Source organism: Plectrocnemia conspersa, unplaced genomic scaffold (genome assembly GCF_051122295.1).
Source record: "Plectrocnemia conspersa isolate PC_06_02 unplaced genomic scaffold, ASM5112229v1 ptg000011l, whole genome shotgun sequence".
In the NCBI taxonomy this organism is placed as follows: domain Eukaryota; kingdom Metazoa; phylum Arthropoda; class Insecta; order Trichoptera; family Polycentropodidae; genus Plectrocnemia; species Plectrocnemia conspersa.
In genome coordinates, this window is record NW_028277175.1 from 6,335,863 (window position 1) to 6,352,940 (window position 17,078).

Here is a 17,078-nt window from a genome sequence, read left to right on the forward strand (position 1 = left end):
GTTATTGACTCATGTATGGCATCATCGGTCGTAGATTTTCTGATAAATCAGGTCAGATCTTTGCAAATCACGGACGTGCAGACTTAGTCCTAAACCGCGATAAGTACTTAATCGTGTCATTTCGCTTGTTGACGTAATGGTATTATCGTGTAACGGCATCTGCCGGTGTTCTGTGTAATTAAGCACTCGGAAGCGAATATGGCAGTAGAGCGATAGCCATATGGCGCGATTAATCCAAATTAGGAATATCAGAAATTGTGATTTGTACTGGGCGCTTTGTGCAAATCCCAAATTATCGTAATCAAAACCAGGGCTAGCCAATTTATAATTAATGCATTTAATAATTTATTTAAATATATTAATGTCTCATTTTCATTTTTTCATTTTCTGAATCATTTTCTACAAAATGTATTTCACACTGAAATATAAATAAGTCATTATTTTTTTGGGTACCTAAAATGCAAATATAAATTTAACAACTACAAATAGAAACTTTAAAATATCTTAAAAATCAATACATCAATTTAATTACTTCTATTTATGATTTTATTTTTATTTCAACAAGAAAGATAGAAATTGAAATTCATTAGAAATATAATATCATTAGCTATTGGACATATATATCTAGTGCTTAACATTAAAACTTTTTCTAATTCCAGACCAGGACAAAATATAGTTATTTCGATTGATTACAGAGCGTTGGGTTACAAAGGAATTCGATTTCTCAAATTTATACGTAAATCGCAGGGAAAATCTTTATTTTTATAATTCCATCAAAATAACTCTTTGGATTATTAGAAAAACAGTATACAGGATCGTCGACAAAAAAATTTTATAGTGTTACTCCGTAAATAGCCCCCACAATTTCTTGCCATCTGCTTATTTCCATTTGAAGCGATTTCTTCTTATCTGATTATAAATGTAGTTTATAAATTACCAAAGCAAAGACAAATCCGATTAGTTGAGAAAATCATAAACAATTTATTGGCGACGTCAAAAAAGCAACATCTGGTACGGACTCACCTTTACTTATGCAGCGGTTGTAAAACATTTAAAAATATTCGTACAAATTATTTCTTAAGAACAAAAGTTCCATGAACATTTTTGAGAATTCTTAATTTGGTATTGTTCTCGAGAAAAACACTACTTTTAAATCTGTAAGCCTTTTTTTTTCAATGCAGCAAAGACATATTTCATACAATATTGATTGTGAGGTGGAGTACTTTTTAGCGCAAAGACGACTATGCCAAACCTACAAGAAGTCTGGTTGATAATAAGGAGCAGGTGGGGTAACCAACCTTTCTGTTCTATCTGCACTGCTCGACGATCCTGGAACAACTGACTCGTAGCTCACAAACATTGCTATCCCTGGCACCTGTTAAAAGAAGACGGTTTTATAGAAGCACTTAGAAACTCAAACAACCGTTTTAAAATGGTTCTGAGAAACGTTCAAAATTAAAAACAAACGATTTATTATTTAGCGAATAGTTACCACCAGTAAATGATTTTCCTTTCGGTGGCGTTTAGATTTACATGTTATCAGAAGGAAAGAAGATCAGCAATTTAATCAGCTGGCTTATTCTTGAGTACAAATTATTGCGTAAAACAAAAATGCTGCTTTTATAAAATTTGTCCATTTTGCTGTTTTTTATTGATACTGCAAAACGGCCGGTAATCTCAAAATACCAAAACGGATTTTTTTTAACCGTTAGAGGAAATAATACATACCTGTTTTAAAAAATTGAATTACACTGGCAAGGAAAATTTAGCATCATATCGCTAGTCTAATGTTTTATTTTCTATTGATATACTGAAATGATGGTTCAAGGTGGCCGCAATATTTTAATAAAATATGATACATATTTTTATAAATAGAGTGCTGAGCTCATAAATGTAACACAACCTTATTTATTTTAAATTGTTAAAATAAAATGTTTATTGATTAGATTTCGAGCAAAAACTTCGCTACGCGTCTAAAATATTGAATTAATATATAATTTAAAATAAAATTTAAGGAATTTATAAGAATAAACTACAAAATACACAAGCTTTTAAAGAAAATAATTAAAGTTATATGCGAGGAAAAACTCACCATTAGTTTTGTAAAAAAATATAATAAAATGGTATATTTTGAAAAAATATTTTAAACTTTCTCGCTGAACGACATATTCCAGAATGAAAATAAGTAAATATTCCATAAAATAAATAAATAATAATGAAACCCCTGACTGTGATTTCAGATCCTAATGGATATTAGCTAAAGATATACTATCGACAATATTTACAAACGATTAAGCCAGCTTTCCGATTTTAGTACTATTGAGATAAAAAATAATTGCCACTAATGCTATTCATTATGTAATTTCACAAGTGTATGTAACACGTGTGTGTACTTATATTAACTCTTTCGATGTAAAAATATTATATTTTTTATAAATGTGGCAGCCTTTTTTATTTCTAAGGCGCTAAAAAAATAATTCACTACGTTTAACTATCAAGCTTTTATTATACATTAATAAATATATACATATATAATTTTATTGTATTTTAACTAGTAATCGATTATCGTATTTAATGTGATTTAGGGTACTGACGTTATTGATTTTAAGTATAGTTATATAATATCACATGCTTTATTCTAGAAAAGAGAACCTTCACTTCTAGCTCTGAATCGTTAGAACATAAATAAAATATTTTAGTTTTTAGTTTTTTAACTATTTAAATTAATTAATTTAAAATTATAGGAAATTACTGAAATTTACTATTTGTATTAATTAAAAATATATAACTACATCTTTTACAAAATAAAATAAAATATATTAAAGTTGTGAACCAAAATGGTAAATAAGTTATTAGCAAAGTAGTGAACATATTATTAAATTTTCTAATAAAATATATGAAAAAGATGCGAACCTTTTTTAATAATTACAAATATAAAGTTTTAAAAAATACTAATATATGCATTTTTCACTATTTATTCATATATAATATTTTTGAATAAATCATATAATTTTCAGTAAAAATATTGTTTCATAAAAAAAATAAATAAGATTAATTTTATATAAAAAACTATTATTTTATTAAATCTATAAAAAAAGTTATTTAAGTAGTACAGAGCACCCAATATATTTTTTGTCAATGACTTTTCATATAAACCAAATTTTCTATCTACATTATTAAGTAAAATATATAGCTTCCCTTTCACTTTTAAAAATACATTACCGCAAATTGTTATCAAATTGAAAAATCATGAGTTATATATTAATATGATTACGTGATGGATAAGTGAGTCGTACCTAAGATAATATATCACACAACCGTTTCATAAAGCTTATAATAAAATTTGATAGCTAAGATTCGCCATTACTTGTTAGTATCTTGTGAGCGACGTGGCACACAATATTTAAGATGAACTTTCAAGACGCTGCTGAGCCGTGAGTCAAACATATATTATAATTCACAAAAAGTAGTACCCGTTTAGTATTGTCTATAACTTATAAAATATATAAATTTAACTACATAAATAAAGAAATAATAAATAAAGTAATTTTGTACGACCTTGTATTAGTAAAATATGTTAATAATTATTTGTGAGTAATTATCTCTTCACGAATTTTTTTAATTTTATGTTTCACATAAATTATTAAATATGGGATATATTAGAAAATATATGATTAATAGATATATATTTTTGTCAAACTGATAAATCAATATGATAAATCGAGTTTTTTGCCGATTAAAAAACATTACCATTGATAGCAATATTATCAATTTATAATTCCCCAATAGTTTTTTCAATATTAATTATAATAAATATGTTATAGCATTAGAAGAACGTTTTATACAATCGATAAAAAAGGATACGCCATTATTTTCAATAATGTTCAATCAGGAGATAAATCCAAGGATGAAGCTAATGCGATGAAAAATGTTTTGAAAAAACTAAATTTTAAAGTCGATTTATTTGATGGTTTCACTGCAGAAGAAATTTACACAAAAATGAATGACCGTAAGATTTTATTTTCAAAATTAAAGATATATGTTTTTTAGGTTTGTATATAACACACGGCGAAAAAATAATTCTATTTAAAATTCCAGTTAAAAATAAAAAGAATCAGGATATAAAGTGCTTGATCGTTGTTGTCGTAACTAATTGCGATGGAAATGGTAAGATATTGGCAAAAAATGGAAACTATTCAATGGATGAGCTATGGATTGGTTTTAAGGAATTAATCAATATACCTAAGCTCTTCTTCGTTCAGGTTTATAATTATAATAGATTATTTAAAATTAACCCTCTTATATAAATAAATTGCTAACTATAAAATATACTTCTAACTTATATTGAAATATTATTCAATTGCTCAATTAAAGCTTAATATTTACATTAAATATTTTTATGGTTTATAAGTTATGATCGAATTTAATAATACGATAATTGTCTCAATGAACAAAAGTAGTTTTAAGGTATCTTTTAATTATTTCTTTACCATAGGCCCTTCGAGTTGCCGGCGAATTGGAAGCAGATGGGGAAATGTTAACACCTCCCCGAAAGATGAAGGGCACTTTGATGAGAATTCCCACAATGACGAATTTTTTGCAAATGTTCATTCAATCGGATGAAGGTAATTGATTTTAGTAATACATGCATATTATTTACTGTAATGATATAAATTTATTTTTTACTATGATGTTTATAGAACTAAACGAAAGCAAAACTGGCTTTATTAAAATACTTTCTGAAGTTCTGGAAGAAAAGGGTGAAGAATGGGATATTAACAAAATACTAACATACGTCCAAGCACACACTGACTGTATTCCTAAAGTGGTGTCGACGTTCACAAGCACTTTCTATTTTAACAAAACACCTAAATCTTAAGATTTTGTATGCATATGTTATAAATAAAACAATATCATAATTTTTAGGCATATATTTTTTAAATCACAAATAAGAAACCTTCCTGATTTTATATCGCGCTTTTAAATAAGCCGCTGAAAGGATCAATAACCTTACTGCTCAAACAACGTTCGTATATTTAATTTGTAACACAAAGACTAACAGGGACTCTTTCAAAGTTTGTAAGATTTACGTTTAATGGGCAACAAGAATGGGGACTCGCACGATGGGGATTTTGCATAGAAACCATGCACTGACCGACGCTAGATACGACCTCCTACTTAGACTTTTGTGGACTGCCGCGTCAGAAAATATAGTTCTTACAAATATAAAGATACAAGTGTATGCAAATAAAGGAATTCGGCCCAAACGGAGGACCGATTAACAAGAGTTACATACTCAGTTTTTAGTACTGATTCTTAAATATCGGCTTTTTTGTAATCTTGGAAAATGAAATATAGTACTGAGAAGAAAAATTCAAGACTTTAGTTTATTTATTGGAAAATTTATAGCAATATTTACACATCTGTGTAAAATTGAAATTAAAATTATAATACACAAATAAATATTTTTGTTGAGCAAAATAAATATCTTGCGATAATTCATATAGTATGTTTCTAATATTCTTAGTGAATATTTTTGCCACTTAGAATACTCACTCTCTTTCCGTTGATGTTGGCAATAATTGATTGTGAGCAATAAACTACACAAAATATTTAAGTTTTAATCTGTTCTCCGGTTGGCTACAAATTTTAAATTAATTTCGTCAACTACATTTAATATATTTAACCGAATAAATATTCTTAAGACAAATACATCACTACCACGGTTTCAGTTTCACAAACATTTAAGGTGGCATAAAATCTAAAATTTATCAATTAAAAAATAAAAATATTTTATTTACACCACCTAATTTCTGCTATATTTACATATCTTTTTAAAAATATCTTTAGAATAGATGTGTTTGCTTACATAATTGTTTTTTTCACTATTTATCGCGACAGTGGTAATATGTGCAGTAGAAAATAATATTACACAAATATTTAAAAAAAAAATTTACAGCAAGCTTAAGATCTGAATGTCAATGTCCACTGTATTATAAAAGGATTACAATGAAATTAATACATTTTCTGATTATATAAGCAATAAAATTATTGGTTTATTTAAGTGGTCTATAAAGTGTATTTGATTAAAGATTATCACGTAATATTTATAATCGCACCACGCCTTTTCGATATGTGTATGGTTAGATAATTTATTATCATAATCAAAATATACTTATAGTTCGGATCGGCAAGTACTAAGTATATCTTATTCCAATCATGGCAGAGAAAAGTTCATCTGTTGCTTCGGACAGCGAATCCGAACCAATAAATTCACCTCAGCCTATGTGAGTTATTTATTGATATCTATGTGTGTTTATGTTATACGTAATATCTAACAATATATGGTGGGTGACTAATACCTAAAAGATCAGGGTTCAAATTCCATGTGTTTTTTTTGTATTTCTTCGTGTCTGGAAGGTCGAACTTAGTGATTATTTTAAACTTATATTTCCGATAGATTTTTATATTACAATTTATATTAAACTTAAAAAATGTATATGAGCCATCATAGAGCAAAAATTAAGGTACCTTAAGAATTTTGCAAAACCACACTAACCCACTCTCGTGTTACGGTAACTACATAAAATAAAAACAACCGTATATTAAAACACAAGCACAATATGAAAAAGCACATAAAGCTTGAGATACTAAAGCTCTATATTTTTTATAATTATAATGTTTGTGAAATTATTTATTTCATTAAAATAAACGTAAATACAAAAAAACCTTTGTAATTTTATCGGTAGTTATTGTTATTAATGCTGTTTCTTCGTTGTTCTTTCCTTCAATTGATATGATGCAATTCCATCTATTTACTGTCATACTCATTATATTTTCTTTATTAGTATACATAGCTCTGAATTATGTAGACAATATTTAATGGACTCCTATATTTGACAATACATTCCAGAGGCATGTATTGTCAAATATGGAAAATTTCTGTATATACCATACGAAGCAAAGAACTGCTGGCTTTTTGAGATTTTACATTTTTCAATAATTTGTGAAATAATGAATATTTGATCTCCAGTTAATTTTTCTTTAACAAATCCAATTTGTTCTTTAGGTGTTAGCCAACCTATATATTTATACAATCGACTTTTTATTACATATAATATTATTTTACCGGTATGTAAATTTATGTATTTTTTGATAAATCTTTTTCTGTGCATAAATATAAATTCCATATTATTTTTATTGTAAATATTACACAAGATAGCAAAACGCTTGTCTCGAAGTTAATTAATAATTTCCGCTGGACTTTCATTGCTTCCTAGAAATTTGTTAATAGTCAGTTTTTTATTAGATTTATAATTCAATGCATATAAAATATCTGGTTCAATGTTGAATTCGTTTCGAGTACTGAATTCCTTGGATAAGTTTGCTAGGCAATATTCTCTTCATCTTTGTTAAACTTTATTAAGCTTCATCCTGAGCTGTCGACTTAATAATTTTATCGTTTTAAATAGATCTTGTGCTTGATTTGTATTTAAATTTACTTTTATTTATAGACCAGTAAAACAATAAATGAACTAAAGTTATCCAGCAAGGTAAATATTACGTGCTTTCTAATAAATGAAAGAATAAGCAAACAAAACACAATATTACACAAAATACTCAGCTGGAAATGTATAATTATTAATATTTACAGAAATATTTAATATTTAATTTATTTTTATTACATACTTAATGTTATTTTAAATTTATTTTCAAGTATTGACCAATATTACAATATGGAGAAAACAAAATTTGCAATAATTTTTGCCAGGGAAGTTGGCACAGATGAAGCCATAAGCAAGGCGTTGAAAAGCTTAGATTTTGAAGTGACTATACATATGAAACCGGCCGTTGAAAAAATCATTGAAGAGTTAAAAAAGGGTAAGAACTAAATACTAAATACATTTTCTAAATAGCATTTTCAGTGCTAGGTGATGTCACTTATAATTAATCGCTTTCTGATATCAATTATTAATTTGATGATTTTATCATCTATGTAGTCATAGATGATAAAATCATCAAATAGTGATATCAAATTATATTAAATATATATATATATATATATATATATATATATATATATATATATATATATATATATATATATATATATATATATATATATATATATATATATATATATATATATATATATATATATATATATATATATATATATATATATATATATATATATATATATATATATATATATATATATATATATATATATATATATATATATATATATATATATATGTGGTTGAATGCGTTTTTGCGGAGAAATATTTGGTTAATATTTCTAGGAGTCGGATTACTCCGCGTACTTTTTTGATTCCGTGTGGAATCATGGTCCCTACGTTTCGGCCAGATTCGCCCGGCCATCCTCAGGGGAAAATTGAGAATATGAACATCCGGTGTGGGCAAAGCCCAGCATGTGGTTGTTCAGATCTGAAAGTACGCGGAGTAATCCGACTCCTAGAAATATTAACCATATATATATATATATATATATATATATATATATATATATATATATATATATATATATATATATATATATATATATGGTTCTAATAATCTCGGGATTCATCGCGATTATTGTTTACTTGAATTCATTATTGCTTTTCCGTGGCCGTGATTTTCCGAATTATCCGCAACTGCTGCTCTCGTCCTTGACCTTGTCATATAAACTCGTTTCGGTGGGAAATTATTAATTATATTAATTAATTGTCCATTTGTTTAGGATGAGTCATTTGTGTCTGTGTTAATGTGTAATTTAATTGTGTGGCATCTCTTTTGTTCATAGCGATATTTTTGTGAATTTCTATTTCAAGTGCTTCTCGTTTTATACGAACAAAAGGGTTTTTAATATTAGCTAAGGTATTTGTGCTACTAAAATCAATATAATGGTCTTCTTAAAAGGTTTTGGCCAAAATATTCCGAATTAGTAGTAGCCAGTGGCTTATCGTGGCGTAAAAGCCAAAAGTTGTTTGTCCAAAATTCAGATTTGGATTAATCTTTGGATTACTTTGCACAAACTTTACATTACTTTCTAGTACAATTTGAAGGAAAACATTTAAAATTTATTATATTGTATAAATCGAATAAAATATAATAAATAACTTTGACCTAAATTATTTATCTACCATGACGCGTTTAAACAACTTTCGGTCGCCAAATACTTTTTTAAGAAATTTATTCACACAGCTCTTTTTGTTGAAAACGGATCAATTTTAGAATAAATTAAACTACTACTTTCATGCTTAAAATGTAACCAAATATTACACGTGTAATAAATACAATATTGATTGTTATGAAATAAAATCTTATGTTGAATTTTAGCTGAAAAAAGAGAAGATTTAAGCTGCTTAATTGTGATTGTTATTACGGAAAGCAAGAAACCTGGAGAAATTTATGCTGATGATCTAAATACATATAAAATGGATGACCTATGGATGAAATTTAAAGGATTAGCTAGCATACCAAAACTTTTCATTGTTCAGGTTTGTATTTATGAAAATTAGTTATTCGTTAATATATAAAATATATACTTTTTAATTTAATTTAAATGAAATACGAATTAAATAATAGGCTCATTTTGACAACTCTAATAGAACGGATGCAGAAGTAGTAAAAAGAACGAAAAAACCTTTACGATTTCCAAAAATGGCGAATTATTTACAAATGTTCATTGAAAATGGTATGTATATTATTTTTAGTATTATTTTAATATAATATATCAAATCCACTATTATCTGTTTTTACTACTGTTCAGGAAATCCAGCAAATAAATCTCCATTTGGTTGCTTCATTGAAATATTAGCCGAAGTCCTAACAGAGAAGCACAATGAATGGGATGTCAATAAAATGATAACCTATGTTCAAAGGCAGGTTTCTGAAGAAAATGATGTATGCATTATTAAGTGCGTTTCAACACTAACATATTTATTAAAATTTGAATAATAAAATAATCATATTATATTTCCATGGGTATATTTTTAATATTCATACAGTTTTACACAAAACATCCATATTATTTCAGTTACATTGATATTTAAAATGAACATTATTTCAACTACATATCATATATTCGCTTTTTAATATAAAAAACACAGACTTTTTACTAGGATATTGCAAAAAAAAGTTTTTTTTGCATCGATTTATATAATATGTATGTATAATATTATAAGTGCAACTTACGACTCGTTTTAATCGTTTCGTTTTAATAACGCTAACTTTTTTTATTAGTCTTTGTTTATCATGTTTTGAGCTTTTATAATATTACTTTATGTATATTATATTTGTGCACACGTATATATGTATAAGGCCGTTTTTGCGATTAATTGATAATATTTTAAATTTAAAAAAAAAACAGATTTTAATAATATAAAAAATGTCTATTACACATTAAAAATGATAAATGAGGTTTAATACAATATTAAAAAAATAAGGGCAGCAGCACGCTTAAAAACAGCCTTATACATATATACATACATACATAAACTACATGGCCCATTTTATTAATTATCTAATTTATCTGGTGTTTTATTTAATAAATGTTTTTTTAAAGATGCAACATATGTATTTTTTATTATGATTTTAATAAAGTAAATGCGTATATATGTAATATTAAATATTTTTATTTACATAACACGACTCGATAAAATTGTTCACTGATAACAAATCATTCATATTCAATATTTTGGAATGGCAAGATGTTATAATATAAATGAAGTTTGAAAATCTACAGATAAATTAAGTTGTATAGAATCTTTTGAAATCAGAAGCGTAACTAGGTTTGAAATTTTTCATTATAAATTTATAGTTGTTACATTTCATCTACAATATAAAGGATTGCTGGACAAAGATTTATGTACTCTATAAACTTTTCACGTCCTAGTTACGCTAGTTTTTGTGTATATCATAGAAGCTTTAAATATAATTAGTGACCTCAGAAATATACAAAAAAATACTGTCTTCTCAATCATATATACAAATATAGATTTAAAAAGCAAAAAATAATATTTTTTGTCCATATTATACATTGTATTTATATTATAGACATACATGCTTTATTTATAACGCGTTTAAAAAATCATATGATAAATAAACAATGATTAACATTTATATGAGTAATATTTTTTAAATACATAATAAACATACAATATGCTATATAAATCTTTGATAATTCAATGCACAATACTTTGCATGATATATTTTCGTTTTTTTTTGTAGTTGTATTTAATACAATATATCAAGAACACTTGTGTCTTACAAATACACGTTGCACTTCATATTATATATTCGTTCGTTATATTTATTTAAAATATATTTTTATATATTCGTATATATTTTTATCATTCGATACATACAAATATTTATTTTGCCTATCACGCAATAATTTAATTCGTACTATCATGATTTAATACGATTCAAGGTTAAACGTACATGTGTTCATGTTTGTAGTGGAGGCAACTTACTTCAGACAAATTCGTAGTATAAATGTGTATATGATGTATGTTATGTGTTGAGCAAGATGCAGTTTGTTATAAATCACTGACACTTGTTGAAAGATTAAATCCAACGTTGATGCTGGGTTTGGAATTGGTCCGTCTCTATCTTGTTTTTGTTTAATGATAAGTCGGAGTCAGCGGCTGTTCGTCACCCTGCTTTCATCCATCTATCGATCGAGTATTCGAGCGCCGCTACCCATCTGAAAACAAATAATAAAAATAAAGTTAACCCTTTCTGCTCGTAAGGTGCGTGAGACGCATCATCGCTTGGCTCTATATTACTCGTAGGGTGCGTCAGGCGCACCATTTCAAATAATGAAATATAACGTCGATTTTTGGGTAATTTCTGTGCATGTTTTGAATGGCGTTTCTGCAGTGTTGTAGGCAAGAGTTTCAAGAAGCGTATCTGATCAAAAAAATATCATTTTTACTTGAATTAAGCCGAGGAGAGCTCATTTATCGGGATAAGTCGGGGTTTTTCTGATGACTAAATTTAAATGCAGATGTGCCGTAGATTTCTCCGAAGGCTAGACACGCGTCGGTGACGTTTTTATTGCCTATTGGGGTTTCGACAGTCTCGGGTGTACATAATTTGTGTCTATGTAAGACTATAGTGATTAATAATTTTGTTTTAATTACTTATTTTTTCATTTTTTTTAAATTTTATTGTGAAAATATTTTTTAAATTGTATTGTAAAAAAAACAGTGCTATCGCTAAATATAGTGATTGTAATGATAATATGTTTTGTAGTGATAGTGATGGAGAGGATTTCATGTTTGATTTTTCATCTTCCAATGATGATAGTAAAGAAAGTAATGTCAAAACTAGGCATGTTGCCTTGAATCGAATATGGAATACAGGCAATTAAAATAACAGCGAAAGAAACGATACCTCAAACAAATCGCACCACATCAGAAAATTGGAGAATAATAACTAGTAATGACAATGTACCCTAAAAATAGCAATATTTCCAAGTGATAAATGTCCTGGGCCCCAAGTTCCCGCAAACTGTATATGACATTAAGTGCAACGTTTCATTTGACCTTCGATGGGACGTATTTTAGTTTTTAAAAATATACCTAACATCAGTTTATATAAACCTAGATATACCTTGTGCAAGCAATGTAAGCTTTCTTCGTTCGCAGGTAGATACCTTTATCTAAAACTGAGCGGCATGTCTTTGTTATTTGTGTATATTTACTTATTTATGGTTAAAACATTTTTTGGTCCCATAAATATTTTAAAATGGGGGGTCGCCCTATTGTGTTTATTTATTGTTATGGATTGTCAACCAATGGTACTTGAGAGAACCAAAATAAATAAAAATGTAATTTAGAGAAATGTAAATATTTGTTCTGATTTCTTCGTTTTTGGTATTAGTTTATTTATATTTATGCTCTACATATATAATTTTAATTTAACCTTTTTCATTTTTCCCGAGCTGACGACATACCTAGTACGATAACGATTAAGAGTGCAAAGGGTTAAGCACGTGCTTGCGCGAGCCGTACGCGATTGACTATAAATAGAGAGCTCTTGCGAAGCTCGAGTCATTTGCGAGCTGGGCGTCAACTAGCGCGGTCTCTCTATTGATAAATATTGTATATAAAAATTAACTATCTTGCAAAAAAGTGCTTAAAGTAGCTTCAGCATTTAAAATACAGTTAATTTTACATTATAATTTATAATTTACAAATGACTAAAAAAGCCATGATTGAATGTTTTACCAGTGATATTGGTAATGACTAATACTCGAAAGATCTGGGTTTGAATCCCATTTAAATGGCTCGACTACCATCTATCACAACCACTCAAATCGACCAGCACGATTTACAATTGGTACAAAAAAATCTGAAAGACCTGGGTCCGAATCCCATATGGATTCTAGTGTTTTTCATTTTATAATGAGTCTAGAAGACCATATTTAGTAATTGATATGTAATTATATTTCTGATTGATTTTTTTATATCTTTATAAGCAATATATTATGGATTACTATCGTGATAAATAATATAGATTAATTAAATATTCAAAACAAACTATGCGCTACTTTAGCTCATAGAAAATATCATATATGTATGAAATATTAAAAGTGTATAAAATACAGATTCATAGAACTCAAATCCATAAATATAAATATATGTATTACTTTTAATACTATTATGTACAATGTTTAGTCATAAATACCGTTTTTTATCCATTTCCGAGTCTGTATGGAAATAGAAATGCCTTTGCTTCGGTTCTGGTGGCATTATTTCAAAAGCAGATTTTTTACCACCGGTCGCAGACTGTTGAACCCTATAGCCGTGTAAACACGCCATTCCTGAAAAAAATATTAAAGTGAAATATAAAAGCATAAATCCAATAAATATAAGATTGCCAAATAACGTACCAAAAGCATTTTTGCTGTTGCCGTCTTGGTAGAAGTAGAGACACGCGTCTTTCAAAACGCAGTATCTCTTCGTCCACGATTTCCATTTATTTCCTAATTTCATAAGATAACCAAAGCAGTCCGGCCGCTGGACTTGACTAGGAGACACTTTCATGTTTCTTATCGTTGCTTCTAACCAAGTGTCGCGCTGGAATTATAGCATGAGCTTAGAATAATAGCAGTTATTTAAAATGTTTTAAAAATTAACCTGTGAACATTTTTCCACAGCATGACTGATGACGGCTATCCACCTCGTCGTGGCTTCTTCAGTATCACCAGCTAAATGCAGCCCCGAAGTGCCTTCTTTGTGAATTCTGAAGCTATGTGGTCTGTTCGACTGGTCTGGCATTATTGTCCTAGTCACTTCGTATTTTATTAGCATAAGTGCTCCAACGGGCTGAAGATCCTGTGGTATATGCACAAGATAAATTATCTCTCTTCCAAACACATATTTAAATAAAAAAATAATAATACAGAATCAGTCTTGTAATAATATAGGCAATTGTCTCGCTTGAGACAGAACCACCGGCGTGTCCATCGTTGTCCTGGTTGTCCACTGGCATGTCCTGCTTGCTTCCACAAATATCCCGAATAAAGGGCTGCAGTGCTACTGACGCCCGCCAAAGAAGCTACCACATCGCATGTTCTTGCTACCTACAATTAAAAATAAATGATCAATTCGTTATAAATTTAATATTCACAAAAAAAATGGATCAAATTTCTTACTTCTAGTTCTAAAATATCAGAACCTGCGTGTGCTATCTTAACGACTTCTGAATGTGACTTGTCCAATACATTGATACCTGTATATATAAAATAAGATTAAAAAATTGATTTTAATTTTTCCGATCGATGAAGTTTTTCATACCGTTTACAGCTATTACTATATCACCAACTTCCAAGCCGGAAGTTTCTGCTGGTGTGTCGGGTTCTATAGCCGACACAACGACAGGTTTGCTGCCATGGATTCGGAATCCAAACTCTCCACTGTCCCTTCGAACTATCACAGTCTTGTCGCTCTCTGTAATTATAATTATTAATATAATATATATAACTGATAGTCTCCGAAGATGTAGAGTGACAGACTCTTCGAAACGTCAGACGCTCATAAAAGTAAGATCGTGTGGCATCCATGACAAATATTGATAAAATATATATATATATATATATATATATATATATATATATATATATATATATATATATATATATATATATATATTTTAAATCTCGGGATTCATCGCGATTTTTTCTTACTTGTATTCTATATTTCGGCCGTGATTTTCCGGCCATGATCACGAATTATTTGCGACTGCCGCTCTTGTTCTTGACCTAGTCATATATACTCTTTCCGGTGGGGCATTATTAATTAAATTAATTATTTGTCCATTTGTCTTGAATGAGTCATTTGTGTAGATGCTAATGTTTTTGTTTAATAGTATGGCAATAGAATACAAGTAAGAAAACATCGCGATGAATCCCGAGATTTCAAAAATAATTACACTCGCGAAAATCTAAAAATCTATATATATATATATATATATATATATATATATATATATATATATATATATATATATATATATATATATATATATATATATAAATATATATATATGTATATATATAAATATATATATATATATATATATATATATATATATATATACATATATATATATATATATATATATATATATATATATATATATATATATATATATGTATATATAAATATATAAATAAATATATATACACATATATATATATATATATATATATATGTATATATATATATATATATATATATATATATATATATATATATATATATATATATATATATATATATATATATATATATATATGGTTAATATTTCTAGGAGTCGGATTACTCCGCGTACTTTTTTGATTCCGTGTGGAATCATGGTCCCTACGTTTCGGCCAGATTCGCCCGGCCATCCTCAGGGGAAAATTGAGAATATGAACATCCGGTGTGGGCAAAGCCCAGCATGTGGTTGTTCGTAGGGACAATGATTCCACACGGAATCAAAAAAGTACGCGGAGTAATCCGACTCCTAGAAATATTATTATTAACCATATATATATATATATATATATATATATATATATATATATATATATATATATATATATATATATATATATATATATATATATATATATATATATATATATATATATATATATATATATATATATATATTTCTATATATATATATATATATTTAATATAATTTACACAAAAAACGAAAATATTGTACTTAATTTAGAACAATAAATACACAATTTTTTTAATTGAAATGTATAAAATTCACATTAATTGTGTCATATATATTTTCTATAATTTAATACCATTAAAGGCTTTCAATTACAATAAATAAATCATTAATCATGTTGTCTTAAATGATTTTATCGTTAACGTATAGAGATAACATCTACTTGCACACAAAATAGATTTAGAGATCTTTCTCACCGAGATCGTAGGTATAATCTTAAAGCGAACGGGATCGAGAAAGTGACAAAGTATAGCATACGTAAACGCATCTCTATAGAGAATCAAAATCATTTTGTAAAAAGAAGGAGTCTGTATTTAATCAATTATAAATCATCTGCAAGCTGAAGACCCTTGAGAAACCTTTGTGAATACTTTTTCGACAATTGGCTGTCATAAGTTATAAACTGTGCAACTTAGGTCCGACGATCGTTTAAGTAATAACTTATGACAAACCTTATCATTTGTATATACGACGTCTACTTGAATTCCCGTATTAAGAACTTTTGACACCACATCCCATCCTGTTGGTCCAACAAAACTTACCGCAAATGATTGAAGATGCATTTATGGATTGCTAACAATGTAGCAGGAGCTGACAACTCTGCAATTAGTCTATCATTCTTTGAGCACAAGTGTGCATTTTTAAAAACTAGGAAATGATGACGTCTTGAGAATCAGAGCAAAACATTTTTGCGGAGCGGCGAGACTGATTTCACAGCACTTAAAAATTAAATCAGGTACTAAATTAGGTCCAGAAGAATGCTCCGTTTTCAACTTTTCAAAGCCGTACTTAAGATCTGGGCGCTCAGTTTTCTTGAAGGTCAGTACTGA

At 27.9% G+C, this 17,078-nt stretch overlaps 3 protein-coding genes across 3 annotated transcripts in view; 2 read left to right on the top strand and 1 right to left on the bottom strand.

The window, feature by feature from the left end:
- Positions 1 to 3,299: 3,299 nt before the first annotated feature.
- On the top strand, positions 3,300 to 4,921 carry LOC148229256 (caspase-1-like). Its single transcript, XM_088197788.1, has 5 exons — positions 3,300 to 3,434; positions 3,825 to 4,009; positions 4,099 to 4,262; positions 4,496 to 4,625; positions 4,701 to 4,921. Exons 1-5 carry the CDS (start codon positions 3,409 to 3,411, stop codon positions 4,877 to 4,879), a joined length of 684 nt encoding a protein of 227 aa, XP_088053914.1. The 5' UTR covers positions 3,300 to 3,408; the 3' UTR covers positions 4,880 to 4,921.
- Positions 4,922 to 6,184: 1,263 nt separating this feature from the next.
- Positions 6,185 to 10,584, top strand: LOC148229257 (caspase drICE-like). The gene is made up of 5 exons (XM_088196484.1): positions 6,185 to 6,287; positions 7,718 to 7,881; positions 9,346 to 9,506; positions 9,595 to 9,703; positions 9,779 to 10,584. Exons 1-5 carry the CDS (start codon positions 6,220 to 6,222, stop codon positions 9,964 to 9,966), a joined length of 690 nt encoding a protein of 229 aa, XP_088052610.1. The 5' UTR covers positions 6,185 to 6,219; the 3' UTR covers positions 9,967 to 10,584.
- A 641-nt stretch (positions 10,585 to 11,225) lies between these two features.
- Positions 11,226 to 17,078, bottom strand: part of LOC148229258 (uncharacterized) — a 309,266-nt gene continuing 303,413 nt past the window's right edge. Inside the window, exons 34-40 of the mRNA XM_088196483.1 lie at positions 14,817 to 14,969; positions 14,675 to 14,751; positions 14,423 to 14,602; positions 14,157 to 14,354; positions 13,910 to 14,096; positions 13,705 to 13,840; positions 11,226 to 11,716 (exon numbers count right to left, since the gene is read on the bottom strand). Coding sequence (XP_088052609.1) covers positions 11,665 to 11,716; positions 13,705 to 13,840; positions 13,910 to 14,096; positions 14,157 to 14,354; positions 14,423 to 14,602; positions 14,675 to 14,751; positions 14,817 to 14,969 — 983 coding nt within the window. The 3' untranslated portion in view covers positions 11,226 to 11,664. The remainder of the gene's footprint in view (positions 11,717 to 13,704; positions 13,841 to 13,909; positions 14,097 to 14,156; positions 14,355 to 14,422; positions 14,603 to 14,674; positions 14,752 to 14,816; positions 14,970 to 17,078) is intronic.